The sequence below is a fragment of the Mizuhopecten yessoensis genome, unplaced genomic scaffold (genome assembly GCF_002113885.1).
Source record: "Mizuhopecten yessoensis strain PY_sf001 unplaced genomic scaffold, ASM211388v2 scaffold11095, whole genome shotgun sequence".
NCBI lineage: Eukaryota > Metazoa > Mollusca > Bivalvia > Pectinida > Pectinidae > Mizuhopecten > Mizuhopecten yessoensis.
Window position 1 is genome coordinate 661,142 of NW_018408877.1, and position 17,249 is coordinate 678,390.

General features: G+C 36.7%; 1 protein-coding gene across 1 annotated transcript; it reads left to right on the top strand.

Annotated features, from left to right (window-relative positions):
• Positions 1 to 4,438: 4,438 nt before the first annotated feature.
• Positions 4,439 to 10,521, top strand: LOC110465639 (doublesex and mab-3 related transcription factor 3, truncated-like). The gene is made up of 2 exons (XM_021521598.1): positions 4,439 to 5,002; positions 9,125 to 10,521. Exons 1-2 carry the CDS (start codon positions 4,648 to 4,650, stop codon positions 9,925 to 9,927), a joined length of 1,158 nt encoding a protein of 385 aa, XP_021377273.1. The 5' UTR covers positions 4,439 to 4,647; the 3' UTR covers positions 9,928 to 10,521.
• Positions 10,522 to 17,249: the final 6,728 nt, after the last annotated feature.

Genomic DNA, 17,249 nt, shown 5'->3' on the forward strand with positions numbered 1-17,249 from the left:
CCCCCCCCCAGTTTTCACCATTGCATATCATATATATGTTTCCGTCTTTATAACGCCATTTCTACGGGGTAAATAGTAACTGCAAGACCACTTACTTATTTTTCATTGTGATACAAATTCTATGTGATCAGATCTAATGGTTTCAACTTCAGTTGGGGCCGCGGTAGCCAAGTGGTTAAGGCGTCTGACATTCTGCTACTACTAGGGTTCGAGGCCTACGTGGGTCAGTCGCCAGGTACTGGCCGTAGGTCGGTGTTTTTCTCCTTGATCTCCGGTTTTCCTCCACCACCACAACATGGCTCGTCCTCGACCATAGCTGTTAATAGGTCGTAAATCACAAACAAACAAACAAATACAACTTAATTGGAAAGTTCAGTTTACTTTCGGTGCGTACCATGACATGATCGGCTGATTGCCATGACAGAAAAAACCCGAGGTGTTCCCAATGGCTGAGTCTCCCACATCTATCTCTAAAATGTTAAAACTGAATCAAGTGCTTCATTTGACATACCTGAATAATAGAAAGACTAACTCAAAATATATACGTAATTGAATTCCGTTTGAGTATTTGCTAAACTAGATTAATTCATCAACTGAAATTGTCAAATGGCAAAGCATGCATTACAATGACGTAAAGTATGTAATTGAAAGTGTTACGACGTTTAATGGAAAAAACACTCAAAGAAATTATTTCTAAAATGTTAATTTATACACATTTGATCCCCTGGAGACCCCCTTCAGAACTGTAAATGGGAGGGGTAGTCAAACGATTGAGCTGGTATCGTAACTGTGAACCCTGTACTTATCTGCCTGTCAAAAACACAGTGTATTGTGTGCCGAATACCAACAAACGAAAAGAAAACCTTTTTGTAACGAAGTGACGAAAACACCGTGCTCAAGTCGGGAGCTTTCCAGCAGGGTCCGGCAGTGTTTGAACAGTTTAATGATAAAATGGTTCAATATTAACATACTGTTAATTTGTTCATATATGTATGTAATTAGATTAGAAAATTTCTACTCGTTGGATAATTATAATGTTCCTTTACGTTAAAAGGGTATCATTATACTTGATCTACCTTTTAGATGTGTTTCAACTCATTACGTAATTGAGAATTATAGAAATTTCAGCAATTGTCACACAATAAGGTTAGGGCTTAGCTGTGTTCAAAATTTAATCAAAGTTTAATAAATGGATTAGCCCACCATGAATTAGTGTAAATGTTTAAAATTTCGTTAATAATATAGCAAAGACCATATTACCAAATCATTATTTTGTGACAATACTTGTATATAATTTGATAAATATTCTGAATAAAATAAACGTTTGATGATGGGGTATGACGTCATCAGCCCATTTGAAATTGACAATTTTTGGAATCAAACGATTAGATTATTGCCATTGAAAAGTCTGTGCATACCACAGACTTGCACTTAAACATGCGTACCGTATTTAAAATGTTTATATTTATGAAAGATGCAATTATTCAAAGCAAATAATATTTTTTTATAATAAACACGTTTTAATTTGTGTACATGTACTTTTAATTTTCTGTAAATGACGAATATGTAGCGATATGTCTATTTTCGTGTCCATTACACACAATGCCTCTCGCTTACTAATACAGGATGTTCCGAAAATGTATGCGGGCATATTGAGAGCGAGAAAAAAATCAGCAGCAGTAACAACAAGAACAACAATAACAACAATAGCAACAACAATAACAGTTGTACAAATATAGTTTGTCAATTTGCCAATTCTCTCTGAGAAAGTCCCTTTGAGGATAACCACGAACATAAACAATACCGAAAATAAGTGACTCGAAGCATTATCGATAGGAAAGGTTTGCTTCTTGGAATTATGGTATTTTATTTTCGACTTCTTTTTAACGGTCAATTTTAGTAAAATCACAACAACAGTAAAACCAAGTAAATTTTGACTTGTCATTAAAGAAAGTATTTCTAAGGCTATTTAGAGAATATTCATTTAAAAGCTTGAAAATTCCTTTCCAAAACATGAACGACGATCTGTCATACATACATATATATGCAGTCCCTGGTACCGTGGGAGGTATTGTGACGTCACGTTTCGATGGGGTTGTAAATGGATTCCAGATTGACCATGTATACACACAAAGCTACTGAAATAATATTCCTGTACCGTCCCCTCTCTCCTCCCCCTCCCCCCGAGGTCGTGTATATAATTCACGACTCTGGCAGAATCCAGATCCCGCAAACTATACACATATTTTACTTATATCAATAACAGTGATCCTATGGCTTTTATACAAATCAGTTACAATGGTTTTATCGTATGTAATTTTGTATAGACGAATTGATAGTAAGCTTAATTGATATATTGATAAGATATTAGGATTTCAGTCTGTCTGTCTCTTTGTCTTAAAAATTCGACTACAGTCCCGTTTAAAATCACTATCGCCAATAAATCCAGTATGTTTCAGACCCATTTTTTAAGCTCACAAGTGACATTGGTTTGCCGTCATGAATTTTAAAATAGTTCAAATTAATTGTGTGACACAATATGTTGTTGATTACCCCCTCCCCCGGACATTCCATCTAAATATGAATTAAATTAAAATGTAACTGGAGCTGCAGACAACCCCAAAGGGTTCATACATTGAAATTTCGTAATACTGTCACCCCTTGCCCAACAAATATTGCAAATGTTGGCGTTATAAATGGGTTTTGCAATGTATCCAGCGAGACAAATAGAATAAATNCAAAAAAAAAAAAAAAAAAAAAAAAAGGGGGGGGGGGGGGGGGGTGTGCTATGTATCGAGATTTCCTCGTAATTATACTGATCTCAGATATTCGTATATCCAACGATACAGAGCTTTGGATGTTAACCTTTGGCTATTTAACATTTGTTTCAAAATGCTAAGACGAGTTACCTAGACGTATCGAAACCGACTTTTACATACTGCTGAATATGGCTGAAAATGTGTATAGAATGGTTTACGGGAAAGAAGCAATGGACTTTGACGAACTGAGGACGAGTTGTATCTATTTTCTGATAATAACTGAATATGAAAATCTGAAAATATATTTTTTGATCATTACTGAATATGAAAATATTTCGCGCATGTATAGGAGAACACATCACTTCTACATGATCTTGTTTGATATCTTACAAATAGACGTATTTGAATTAACTGTTTTTGACATAAATGTATGTAGCTATGAGATGGTATTTAGATTAATCCTATTTGTTGCTAATTGCCAGGTTTCCCAGGAGGTTAATTTGTTTTATTGTATATGATTCCAGTTGAACGAAAGAAACAGGTTAATGTAACCATTTTTTAAATACATGCAATTAATAAAATCCTCATGAACTATACAGTTTAAGATGTATTGTATGTAATATCAATATGTAGTTTGAGACATGTTGTTTAATCTGGAAAATTCAGTTGATGCGATTATATTATAGTTTTCTTCAATTCTTAAAATTTCTATTTGCTACAAAAATTTGCAGTGAACATTCCATTATAATTATTTGTTCATACTTTGGATTTTTACAAGGATAAAAAAAAAATCTTTTAAACACAATGCTATGTATTTTTGACACTTTTATTATTTTTCGTGGGATAAACGTGTATTTTACGACGAGTAAACACAATATGATGTGTTCACACGCACTTAGGTAAATAAGATGAGCAATCGATACACAACAGGTATTAAGCTATGTATGAGAAAATTATAGGTACTGCTTTATAACAGAATGTATTTAAAATGTGCACTTTATCGCTCTATTGACGAGAATAATACAATTCTACAACAGTAAATTCAATTGCACAACGATAAAAGTAACAACTTAATAGTTTCAATACCTTTTCTAATTTCCCAGTCAGAACTGCCACGCCCCTTTCTGAATAGTTACCACAGTCCATTGAGGTTCGCTCTTCAGACTGCCGAGCAGGGTATAATTATCATTTAATGAAATTGAAATGAAATAAATTTATAAAACGGTTGTCAAATCCAATTGTCAATAAACTTCGTTACATTTTTATTGAGTACGTATTATATCTTTTCTATCGAAATGGCTATGTTGTAATTAATTTAAGTGCTGAGTACCGAATAATATGTGAACAAACTTGATCGAAAAATACAAAAGGCGTACGTCACTGTAACTTACAAAAATGAATACTTTCCACTTTTTTCACCGCCTGTTCATCAACTATGCGATATGATAGCGACCTCGTTTGAAGGGTATGTCGATAAACCAAATGTACACAAAACGACCAATGGGAAAGGAGCGCTTTAAGCCAATATTTATATAACGCGGTTTAGCCAATACCTATCGGAGGTTGGGCCACCGATAAGTTCTACTGTTTCAGAAAAACGGGGGCGGGGCTTTGAAGATGTTCTGTCAATTTACAAATAGGGTATGACGTGGAAGGATAAATCACTTGAGCGAAGACAATCAGACAAGGAAAGGTCGAAATAACTCAGGAACTTGGAACGTAAATCAGAGTAGATTCGGAACCAAAGTTTGTTAGGGATTGTTCAGTGACAAAACACAGTTACATTGGATAGGTGTAACAGGTTGACTTAGAACAGTATAACGGGATTATCATTAAGATTTCATATATTGTTAAATTATAGCGGTGACATTTAAACCCAGTTGACACGATGAACCCAGTAACTTTGTATCCTCTGACGGAAAAAGGTTCCCGAAAACCCAAGTGCGCCCGATGCAGGAACCATGGAATGGTGTCCTGGCTTAAGGGTCATAAACGTCATTGTAAATTCAAGGACTGCGCATGTCAGAAATGTAACTTGATTGCCGAACGTCAACGTATAATGGCGGCACAGGTTGCACTGAAACGTCAGCAGGCAGCTGAAGACGCCATCGCGTTAGGGCTCCGGGCATGCGCTCAGGACCACATACATCCTGTGATGACGTCGGGTCCACTGTGGGGGCCGGGCACAGTGTCCCCACCCCAAGGTGACAAGGACGACCGAGAAGATGATGACGATTCTATAGGTAAGTGTGATGTGACGTCACACGACGTCCATCAGAAAAAACAGATTGAATTCGAAATATTTCTATTTTCTGATCCTCCGAAATTTATTATTGACTCCTGAAAAATTACTCAAAAACATAACGTCCAGATCATCTCTAACTCAGGGTTAGTCAGTTGAGTTTTGTCAAATCAATGAGACAACGCATCTCTCTGGTCTTAATTAAAGTGTATGCCTGGTATGAATCTGTGTGGACCAGGGATACGTACATGACCTGCTCGTAATCGGTACAGCTAGGTATCTTGTATATCGTCCGTTCACCTACAGCAGTACTAAGTTGAAGCACTAAGAAACGTGGTATATTGCCTGTGTAAGATAGCTATTTTTATCGATTCGGTGTTTTATGTTTTTTCTCTGAAAAATACGTATTACGGTATTTTCGGCTTTAAAAAAAGAACGCAAAATACTTTTATAATCTTCATTCCGTCACAGTGTTAAAAATAAAATGTTCGTCTATTTGCGCTCTCTTGAACATCCTGTTTTTAAAAAGACGAAAATTGTTGTGGTTTGACGATATTCTTTTGAAACATGTATACCCTATCGTTTATATAAATGCTTATACAGAACTTCATAAATTCAGAAACAGTGCAATGCATTTCATTTCGAATAAAACTGTTAAAACCCTACTCAGCATTATAGGATAACAAATGATAATATTTTGATTTCTGTTTTAATTTCCAAATACCTGTGTAGCAAAGATTAAAGATTTAGGATTTTTATCAAATATGCTCCGACCCCATACATGTGTAACAGGTAGTGGCATAGCAAGATGATTATTTCAACAATAGCGATTTTAAATTATGTCAGTCCAATGTACTGCTAATTCTGATAACAATTTGCGATGAATTCAATGTCAGACAGCTATAAGAAAGTGAATATAAATGGCTTTTGTTGATAGAAATCAGAATAAACTTTAGTTATCAACATAAATGGGTGAAATAAGAAGGTAGATATCGTGAAGGCAGGTAACACTTAATCATAGTGGCTGCTATATTGTAGGTATCTTCAAATCGTTTCCAGAAGAGTCCTAAGATAAAGTTGTATTTTATTCTATTTCTAAACGTGCTAACATCGTTTGAATGGGATTGTTTTCTGACAATCCGTTACATGTATCACTGACATCCATTAAACAGGTCACAGATCTCCAGCGGGATCCCATTGGCAAGATCATACGATGTTGTACAAAAATAACGTTTGTCGCAAACCGCATTGATTATGTATTTATTTTACTCCATTAAAAGTGCCTATACGAATCCTCTAATGATTATAGGTGGGGTATTTTTAATTCACCGACCAAAGAATATAACGAGCCATTCGCCGTATTTGATAGATAAAACACAAACTTCTGTAAATATTCTGACCTTAGCTGATTAACATTCTATAGGAAATGCTATGCCATTTTTTTAACTGACCCTGAAAGATAATATTCACATTGTTTAATAGTACATATGGACTTTGCTGACTGATTGAGATAAACACATTAAATTTAGGTATTCCTTTCATATTTAAAATTCTATAATACCGGAATTACTATTGACGCTCTGACATATTTTAATAATGAAATGGAGAGATTGGAGAGATTTAAGGATACTATTTGAATGTCAAATAAGAATAGTCATTCGGATTGCGAAGCAAATCATATATTTCTTTCATAAAGCATTCAGTTTTAGGTTAAACCTTATCGGATGGTTAGAATGTCAGGCGGATACAGTTTTAGGTTAAACCTTATTGGATGGTTAGAATGTCAGGCGGATAGCCAATATATTCAGTTGATCAGGATCTGATACGTTTTTTTTCTTTTAAATTAAAATTTGATGAATCTAAATTTAAATAAATAAATTTGCATAAATGTATCTACGAATGAAACACTTATGCGTGTTGTGAGAAAAAATAAATAAATAAAACAAACCCAGAAGAATGAAGAATTTCGATTTTAATTGAAATCACATTTGCAATAATCCTTGTTGCCATTTGGGAGTGATAGTTTTTCCACAGTTGTTACTTGTTCTAAGTAACGTCAACACAGATTTGGATATTTCTCACGGCTGACGGTGTGAGAATACTAATCGGCCAATTTTCCACACTGTTGTACGTTCATCTCCGTGTAAATACGCACCATAACACATGACGGTGTTTGTGTTTGTTTGGATAATTTAGCTGAAATTTAGTCCGTCCCCTGTGATCATGGTGGGGAACATCACAGTAGTAATCAGACCCGCCCCTTTCTCCCCTTCTCACTGCCTCCTCCCTATAACCAACCAACCGACCTACGTCAAAGTTTTAACATTCCTTAAAAAAATTGGTTTCAAATGTTTGAAACTAATTACAACGCTACAAAAATAAATATATAATTTTTTTAACCATAATTATATAACTTTTGGAATACAATTAAAAATAGACAACAGTAGGTTATACACATTTATCCAATCTGATAAAATACAGATGTTAAATTAGATGATGAATTAGCATCTGTATTTTACTCAGATTGACATTCTAAATCTAACGTGGCATTTCCGAATGATGACCATTAGATTTTAAGCGTTATTAAGCTGTCATATTTGAGTTTGAACATGATTTTGTTCAATATTCATTAGCAAATTAACTCAACAAACACCGTACGTGTAGACGTATATACAAAAGGTTGTAAATACATTTTAAAACTGTTTTCTGATGATATTTGTAACATTCCCTTTTTCTATTTCTATTTTTGTCACTTTAACAATAATTTTCGATATCAAATACATTTAGAAAATAATATTTAGCCGTTAAATTAAAAGAGAATTATGTCCGGAACCAGCCAATTTCTTCTTGATACTTAAGTGCACGTTCGATTTGCAGAAATAACATCACACATGGAATCTAATTATCTACAAAAAGTTTATATTCTTAATTTTCAAACATGTAGCTAGCTATAAGAAATGTTTTTTTCAAAATATTCGGCGCTGTTTTGATAATATGCGCATCTCATACAAATACTTACATAAAACAAAACCTTTCTATTTCACTAAAGTTTTCTTCTTCCTAATCTCACTTTTGAAAACGTACATTTTAACAATTTAAACTGAAATACAACAGCTCATGGTTTTAAGATAATTGTATCATTTGTTCGTTTGGGTTCGATAATCTTAAAGATGTAAACTTTTTGCGCGAGAGTAAATAATACTGGATAGTTGTCGAATTTATGTTTGGCTGTCAAAATAATATTCTGAATTTCAAACTGAAATTAAACCAAAATATCATTGTTTCGGACACAGTCAAATAACAAATTACTTGATAGAAAACAAATACGTCAAGGTAATCCTGAAATCAATTTCTTCTTCGTCGTCTTCAAAATGAAGGCATTATACAAGAAATGTTGTTAGTGTGATTTGCGCCCCGTGTGAGGTCTGTGAACCCCGTACTCGTGTTAGTTTAGGGGAGTGGGGGCCGGGAGGTACAGTTTATATAACGTGCTACATGTATCAGTTTAATGTATCGGCTGTGTGTATCCACCGTGTGACAGTGTTGACATTTATTGGAACGAAAAGTGTAGCTATTGTTTATTTAAACTTATCAACAATGAACATTGAGTGTATATGGCAACACCTTAATAGGGAAATTAGCTACTTTACGGAAAGGTCAAATTCTCGTGCGTTCTTAGGTTTCCAGTTCGAAATAATGTTCCTTAAATAGGTATTAACTTGATACATTACTGTTAAAATTGGCACCGCCTTTTATTTTACATTTCTGGGTATTCAGTTTCCAAAACCACTTGTCCGTTATAGTAAACTTTAACGTTTGATTCACCTGCACGTTACACATGTCATTTTTCGAAATGCTAAGGAAAAAGGTTAAGCTAATTAACTTCGAGTAAATAATCGTAAATTACCTGGGTTTTTTTTAATTGATCTTCTTAGATTTTCATAGCTATATTTAACACAAATTTATTTGTAATACTTAGGTATCACTCAAAACTGATAGAAAAATAATTTAAAAAGGAAACCCAAAAACCACTAGCTTTTAATAAGTTATGATTAATAGTCTTAGAAATTCTATTTTATTATAAAAAAATCCTTATCTTTCTTTTATTTTTGTGTGTTGACAGACAACGCTCCGAAGATAACCGATGACAGTAGCGAAGATGACCGAGTGGAAGCCTCTTCACCCGAGTCTGTTAACGACGTTACGGATTTATCCGAACGACCGAAACCTTATTCACCGTACACATCACTTACACGGACACGTGACCTGCCTTCTACAACTCCGTACCTTCCAGGTCACCTCAACAACCTCGAGATTCTGGAGCGCGTGTTTCCCTTCCAGCGGAAGTCTGTATTGGAGCTCGTGCTTCAAGGATGTAACGGTGACCTTGTCAAAGCCATAGAACAATTTCTGTCCACACAAGATAATTTAATGGCCCAGCAGACGACACCCCGCCTGAAACAGGACTTCCGGTCTCATCCATACTTTGGACAATTACCCATTCATACCATAAAGTCACTCAACGGTAAGCTGCCTAATGGCAGCAGTATGCGTTCAGCATTCTCTCCTTTCTCGTCTCCCGCTCCCATGGCACATTCGGGTCTCCACTCAGCGTTTACGTCACACGTTAATACCTTGTCATGTGATGCACTCAGAGCACAAATGTTTCCTAGTGGCATGCGTTCAAGTGATGTACTTCCACCTCCATCACAGTTTCCGTATCCTAGTTTTTCGCAGTTGACTTCCGGTCCAATGCCTGGGTTTATGAGTAGTCCTTTCTCCCTTTATCCTTACAGAACAGGACTCACAGACATGAACTGTTTTAGGAAAGCAACCGAAAAGACATCGGAGCGAGCAGCTCTTCAAGAAAACAATCAAAACGTGGAGAACTGGGATGAAAGTGCGAAGGAGCGTGACGTTGAATAAAACCGGAAGTGAAAAAAACTGGTGGTTAATGCTCTACAGATATTAAGTATAGACAAACACTCTTTGATGTCCAATTTTCGTTTGCGATTGTCAAACATACATCTTTTTGATGTAAACTTTTATTTAAATAGTAATTTATTCATCTTTTTGGGGGTGGGTTGGGGGTGGGGGGATCTAAAACATTACCTTGGGTTAGATGTTTCTTACTGATATGTATTTTTAACATGCGCATGCAGCATATGAAAACACAGTTATAAAAGAAAATACAAAAAACTTTAAAAACTTGAATTAGATATAAGGTAGGTAATCAATTTGTATACGTAAGGCAACATCAATCTTCATTTAATGTCTCATTAGTAGTTTATATGTAAGTCCCGTTTACATCACGTGATGAGTGAATGAGCGAAAGTTGTAACATTTTCTTGTGTGATGACTGTATGGAAATCGGAAGTACTGCATTATGAGCTTATTTAATGTTCATCGTTCATTGATATAGAAATATACCTGTTGTGCTAGTGTTGATTTGTGAATCAATCCCATGTACATGACTTACCTCATTATGTAATGCCTATTATGTGATTAAATGTCGTTCAAATGGAATATGACCTGTCGCTCTTTTATTCCCAAAACTGATGAACCATTGAAATTCTGTGCTTAACCTTTAAAAGAAAATTAAGATTTCAAAACGTTCATTGCAAACCTTTTTAAGATAAGTGAAATTTCTCCAAATTGGCTTATTGAGCAACCTAAAAGAATATAAAAAAGGTTCACACAATGACAATATATGTCACAGCGTCAACACACAAGTGGCAACTTATACCACATCGTCAATACACAAGGACAAACTCTACCACAGCGGCAACACACAAGGACAAACTCTACCACAGCGGCAATACACAAGGACAAACTATACCACAACGTCAACACACAAGGACAAACTCAACCACAGCGTCAACACACAAGTACAGCATATACCATAGCGACAACACACAAGTGACAACCTATACGACATCGTCAATACACAAGGACAAACTCTACCACAGCGGCAACACAAAAGGACAAACTCTACCACAGCGGCAATACACAAGGACAAACTCTACCACAGCGGCAATACACAACGTCAAACTCTACCACAGCGGCAACACACAAGTACAGCATATACCATAGCGACAACACACAAGTGACAACCTATACGACATCGTCAATACACAAGGACAAACTCTACCACAGCGGCAACACAAAAGGACAAACTCTACCACAGCGGCAATACACAAGGACAAACTCTACCACAGCGGCAATACACAACGACAAACTCTACCACAGCGGCAACACAACGACAAAATATACCACAGCGTCAACACAACGACAAAACGTACTACAGCGTCACCACGCACCGACATCACATACCACAGCGCCAACACATAACCAAAAATATACCACAGCGTCAATACACGACAACACATACCACAGCGCCAACACAAAACGTCAACATATACCACAGCGTCAACACATAACGATAACATATTCTACAGCGCCAACACAACGACAACATATCCCACAGCGTCACCATACAACGACAACCTGTACCACAGCGCCAACACAAAACGATAATATATTCCACAACGTCACCACAAAACGACAAAACATACCGTAGCGTCACCACACAAGGACAAAATATACCACAGCGTCAACAAACAAGGACAAAATATACCATAGCGTAAACACACAAGAACAAAACATACCACAGAGCTAGCACACAAGGACAAAACAGACCACATCATCAACACACAACGACAAAATAAACCATAGCGTCAACACACAACGACAAAATATACCACATCATCAACACACAACGACAAAATATACCATAGCGTCAACACACAACGACAAAATAAACCACAGCGTCAACACAACATAACTCATTCCACAACGTCACTACATAACGAAACATATACCCCACATGTAACACAAAAGGACACAATATACCATAGCGTCACCACACAACGACAAAATTACCACAGTGTCAACACACAACAACAAAATATACAACAGCGTCACCACACAACGAAAACATATACCACACATGTAACACACAATGACACAATTTACCACAGCGTCAACACACAACGACACAATAACTACAGCGTCAACACACAACGACAAAATATACCATAGCGTCACCACATAACGACAATATAAACCACAGCATCAACACAAGAGAACCCATACCACAGCGTCACCACACATGGAAAACATATGCTACACATCTAACACACAAGGACACAATTTACCACAGCGTCAACACACAACGACAAAATTACCACAGCGTCAACACACAACGACAAAATATACCACAGCGTCACCAAACAACGACAAAATATACCACAGCATAAACACACAATGACAACACATACCACAGCGTCAACACACAACGACAAAATATACCACAGCGTCAACACATACCACAGCGAAAACACACGACAACACATACCACAGCGCAAATACATAACGACAACCTATACCATAGCGTCACCACACAGCAACATATACCACAGCGTCTATATACAATGGCAATATATACAACATAGTTAATATAGAACGACAACACAAACCACAGCGTCAACACACAAGGACACACCATACCACAGCACCACCACACAAAGACAAAATATACCACGGTGTCACAACACAACGACAACATATACCACAGCGTCACCACACAACGACATAACATACCACACCGCTAACAAAAAACGACAAAATATACAACAGCGTAAACACACAAGGACACAACATACCTCAGCAGCACCAACACACAACGATAATATATACTACAACGTCAACACAAAACGACAAAATATACCACAGCGTCACCACACAACGAGAACATAATTATACCACGGCGTCACCACACAACGACAACATATACCACAGCGTCACCACACAATGACAACGCATACCACAGCGCCAACACATAGCCAGATCATATACCACAGCGTCACCCCACAACGACAACATATACCACAGCGTCACCACACAACGACAACATATACCAAAGCGTCACCACACAATGACAACACATACCACAGCGCCAACACATAACCACAACGTCAACACATACCACAGCGCCAACACACAACGATTCCATATACCACAGCGACAAAACACAAGGGATACATATACAACAGTGTCACCACACAACGACTACATATACCACAGTGTCACCACACAACGACTACAAATACCACAGTGTTACCACACAACGACTACATATACCACAGTGTTACCACACAACGACTACATATACAACAGTGTCACCACACAACGACTACAAATACCACAGTGTTATCACACAACGACTACATATACCACAGTGTTACCACACAACGACTACAAATACCACAGTGTTACCACACAACGACATCACATACCACAGCGTCAAAACACAACGACAAAATTACCACAGCGTCAAAACATGTAAAATAGTGACAGTAGACTCTGAAGTATCTGAAATTTTTAATGATTTCTATGCAAATGTTGCTACAGATATTGGAAAAGATTCATCATGTCCAATAAATGTATCCCACCCCAGTGTTTTAGCAATTAGGTAAAATACAAATATCCTTAAACGCTATAGATGAATGTAATACCAAGCAGTATATTGGTAAGATTGGTATGAAGAAATCTACTGGCCTTGATAATGTTTCACCCAAAATACTACGTCTAACTAGTGACATTATGGCTAAACCTATTACTTATATAGTAAATACTATGATGCATGCAAGCTCTTTTCCAGATAAGCTGAAGGTAGCCAGGGTATCACCTATATTTTTTTTTAAAAAGGATGACCCTTTTTGTAAGTCTAGCTACATGCCTGTAAGCATACCAACAGCGATATCCAAAGTTTTAGAGAGAGCGATAGCTGAGCAGTTGGATGGGTACTTCTGAAGGATCTTCCATCCCATCCTCTCGGCTTGCCGGTGGGGTTACAGTTGTCAATCCACCCTCATTGAACTTACCGAGGAGTGGAGAAGGGCCTTGGACAGCAACAAAGGTGATGCCGCCATTTTGATGGATCTGTCCAAGGCCTCTAACTGTGTCCCACTGGTACTCCTATTGGAGAAGCTGAGGGCATATGGTTTGGGGGAATGGTGCAGTCGAGCTCATCCATAGCTACCTATATAACAGGAAGCAATGTGTACGTGTTGGTGGTGGTACCAGTAGGGTACAGGATGTCCTTAAAGGGGTCTTCTCTTTTACCAAAGATGCCAAGCTTTTTAATTCTGCTGATGACAACACACTGTCAAGTACCCATAGTGAGATGTCCGTCGTCAAAGATACTTTAGAAAGAGAAAGAAAATAGAATGAAGGCAAACACTGACAAGTTTCAGGCAGTTGCAATTGGAAAAAAACGATAAAGAACATACTATTTTTAACATTGGTAATATTGTAATTCATTGTAAAGAGGCCGTTAAACGTTTGGGGGTTACCTTTTTTGTTATACATGTTAAAAACATTTGAAAGTATCTAGGCAGTAAAAGGTCCCTGGGCGGCTCGGAAGGTATCTTCCCTTTAAGGGACGCAGGGTCATTTATCACGCCGTTATCCTGTCAAATTTAAATTTTTGTCCTTTGGTTTGGCATTTTTGCTCAAAATCAAACTGCCAGAAGCTTGAAAACAATCTATTTTAGAGCGTTAAATGTGTATATCAAGTTGAACTCAAGTTATGAGACACTTCTTGAAAAGGGACATTTTTCTACCCTTCATATCAATAGGCTTAGACTTGTAGCCATAGAAACCTTTAAGCTTTTAAATGGGACCAGTCCATGTTTATCCATGAGATTCCCTCATCTTACTGATTTAGGTACAATAGACTTGTTTATGTACCCAGAACTAAGATTCTTAAATATGGGACAAACGGTTTTAGCGTTTTAGCTGCAACTACTTGGAATGCTTTGGCTGAACATGTTAGGACAGCTACCTCTTTTAAAGACTCATACTGGAATGGAATGGTAGCACATGTAGATGCTCTATGAGCCGATAGAGCTTATTTTAATTATCATCACATATCCAGTGGCAATTATTGGTTAAATGTAACGACAGTGTCGTGTCTCGGGGGCCTTTGTAGGTAGGGGATTCCCGACTTGGAAACCCGAGATATGATACTGTCCATATCATATCAATAACTGAACTGTGATTATCTCCCTTATCTGTCTCTTTTGGTAATTATCTGACTATAATCTATTTTTTCATTCCATAGACTTTATTGTCATCTTTTAATACACACTATATTAGTGTTTATAATATAAATGCTTACCCTTTGCTATATCAGCAATAAATGTATATTACACTATAACAGTGTTTTAACCATATCCGTTAGTACCACTGGTGTGATATACAAGTGTTCATTTAATATCTGTAAGTTTATGCTTTAGATAACAACATTTCAAATCGCTATATGACTGTGATATTACTAAAAACTGCATTGTTATTCTGTAAAAAAGAAATCTTAATTTATTCACTTTTAACATTTATGTACAATTCATTGATGTGATACGATTTTGTCAATTGTTTTTATTATTATTGTTTTCAATTTTTATACAGTCGGTTGTAAAAGCCTTAACAGGCTTGTGTTGCAATGTTTATAAATGTACCAACTATCAATAAAGATTACTTGAACTTGAACTTGGCTGTTATTTCTGAGACAGCACATGTACTCTCTGGAATAACAAGAATTCCTCAGAAGTGGATGTGTCGCCTACGCAGGAAGCTGGGAGATTGTGCTTAGCACTGCATGAAGTTTGAGTTTGATCGACCCAAGGAAACTCAAGTTGTCGCACAAAAACAGATTTTCTATTTATAGAAAGTGACCTTGACCTTTGACCTTTGGACCTGAAAAGCAATCCCAAGCAAGCACGTTTGGTAAGGAAGCACTGCATGAAGTGTGAGTTTGATCGGCCCAAGGAAACACAAGTTATCGCACGAAAACAGATTTTCTATTTATAGTAACAGTGACCTTGACCTTTGAACTTCGGACCTGAAAAGCAATCCCAAGCAAGCACTTTTGGTAAGAAAGCATTGCATGAAGTTCGAGTTTGATCGGCCCAAGGAAATTCAAGTTATCGCACGAAAACCTCTGTGCGGACGCCGCCACCGACGACGCCGACATAGCAATACCTATGTGTCACCAGCTTTTCGCAGGCGACACAAAAACCGGTAATGGTTCATGTTTACACCACATTTTTTCACAGATCACACCCTGAAAACAAATAGCCAAAAAATATATTTCGTGTTGTAGAAAAGGTATGGTGTTGAAATATTAATATGAACCAGTTTACAGAGATTTAAATGGTTCATATGAAATTCGAATACAGTAGGTCTTCTCTTGAAATATCAAATGTTTTTGTCATTTAACACAGGTAATGCTAAAAAAGTGTAACGGACATAGAATAAACATTTGGTATTGTAGATAGACGAATATACATGCTTTAAAGTGAAGATATCGTGCACGTGTTTTGTCATACCGGGAATTGACCGCCATCCTTGTGTTGAACGGCTGATGTCGGGTGGTTTATATTTTCAAGGCAAATGCATACATACACAAAGGTATTTTCCACATACATAATACAAATTACCAAATAAATCACCATCTGTAAATGAAATCGTCGGAGTCATTTTATGAGTGTTGCCTTTATTGGATGATCTATTATTGACATCGCCATCTTGTTTCTTTTTCGTATCGTGTCGTTGCGAAATGTATTTCTCCGCGGTGAGATAGGCATGCCTGTATCTAGTAGTACAGGGGATAAACTAATTATTTTTCGAGTGAAATAGAATTAAAATAATTTGATAAATCACATAACTCACTTTGTTCGGGTATGAACATTACTTAAATCAAATAATAAATTTGTTTTATGACTTTCTTTTTTACGCGACAGTTTATCTGGATAGACAATGTGGGTTGTTTGGCCAAAGTGAAAATGGAGAAGAGGCTATTTTGCTATATCGTGTAAGTAATTAATGTATAAGCTTTATGTGTGTTGCAAGTGTATTTTATCAGCCATGCACCAGGAAGCTATAATTTTCTCAGACACCTGACAAACATGATACTTCCTGCAAGTTTTAAAACACTTAAAATGCATATTTTTTGCATGCTATACATATATATTTACATTTGTGTTGTAGTCCCTATATATAAAGTACCAACTCAAATGTTGTTATGATTCAATAAAATCCAGTGTAGTAATATCAACAGTACTACATGTACCGTTATATGACCTCCTCTGACCTCACTATGTAAAAACCAAGCCGCCCCCCCCCCC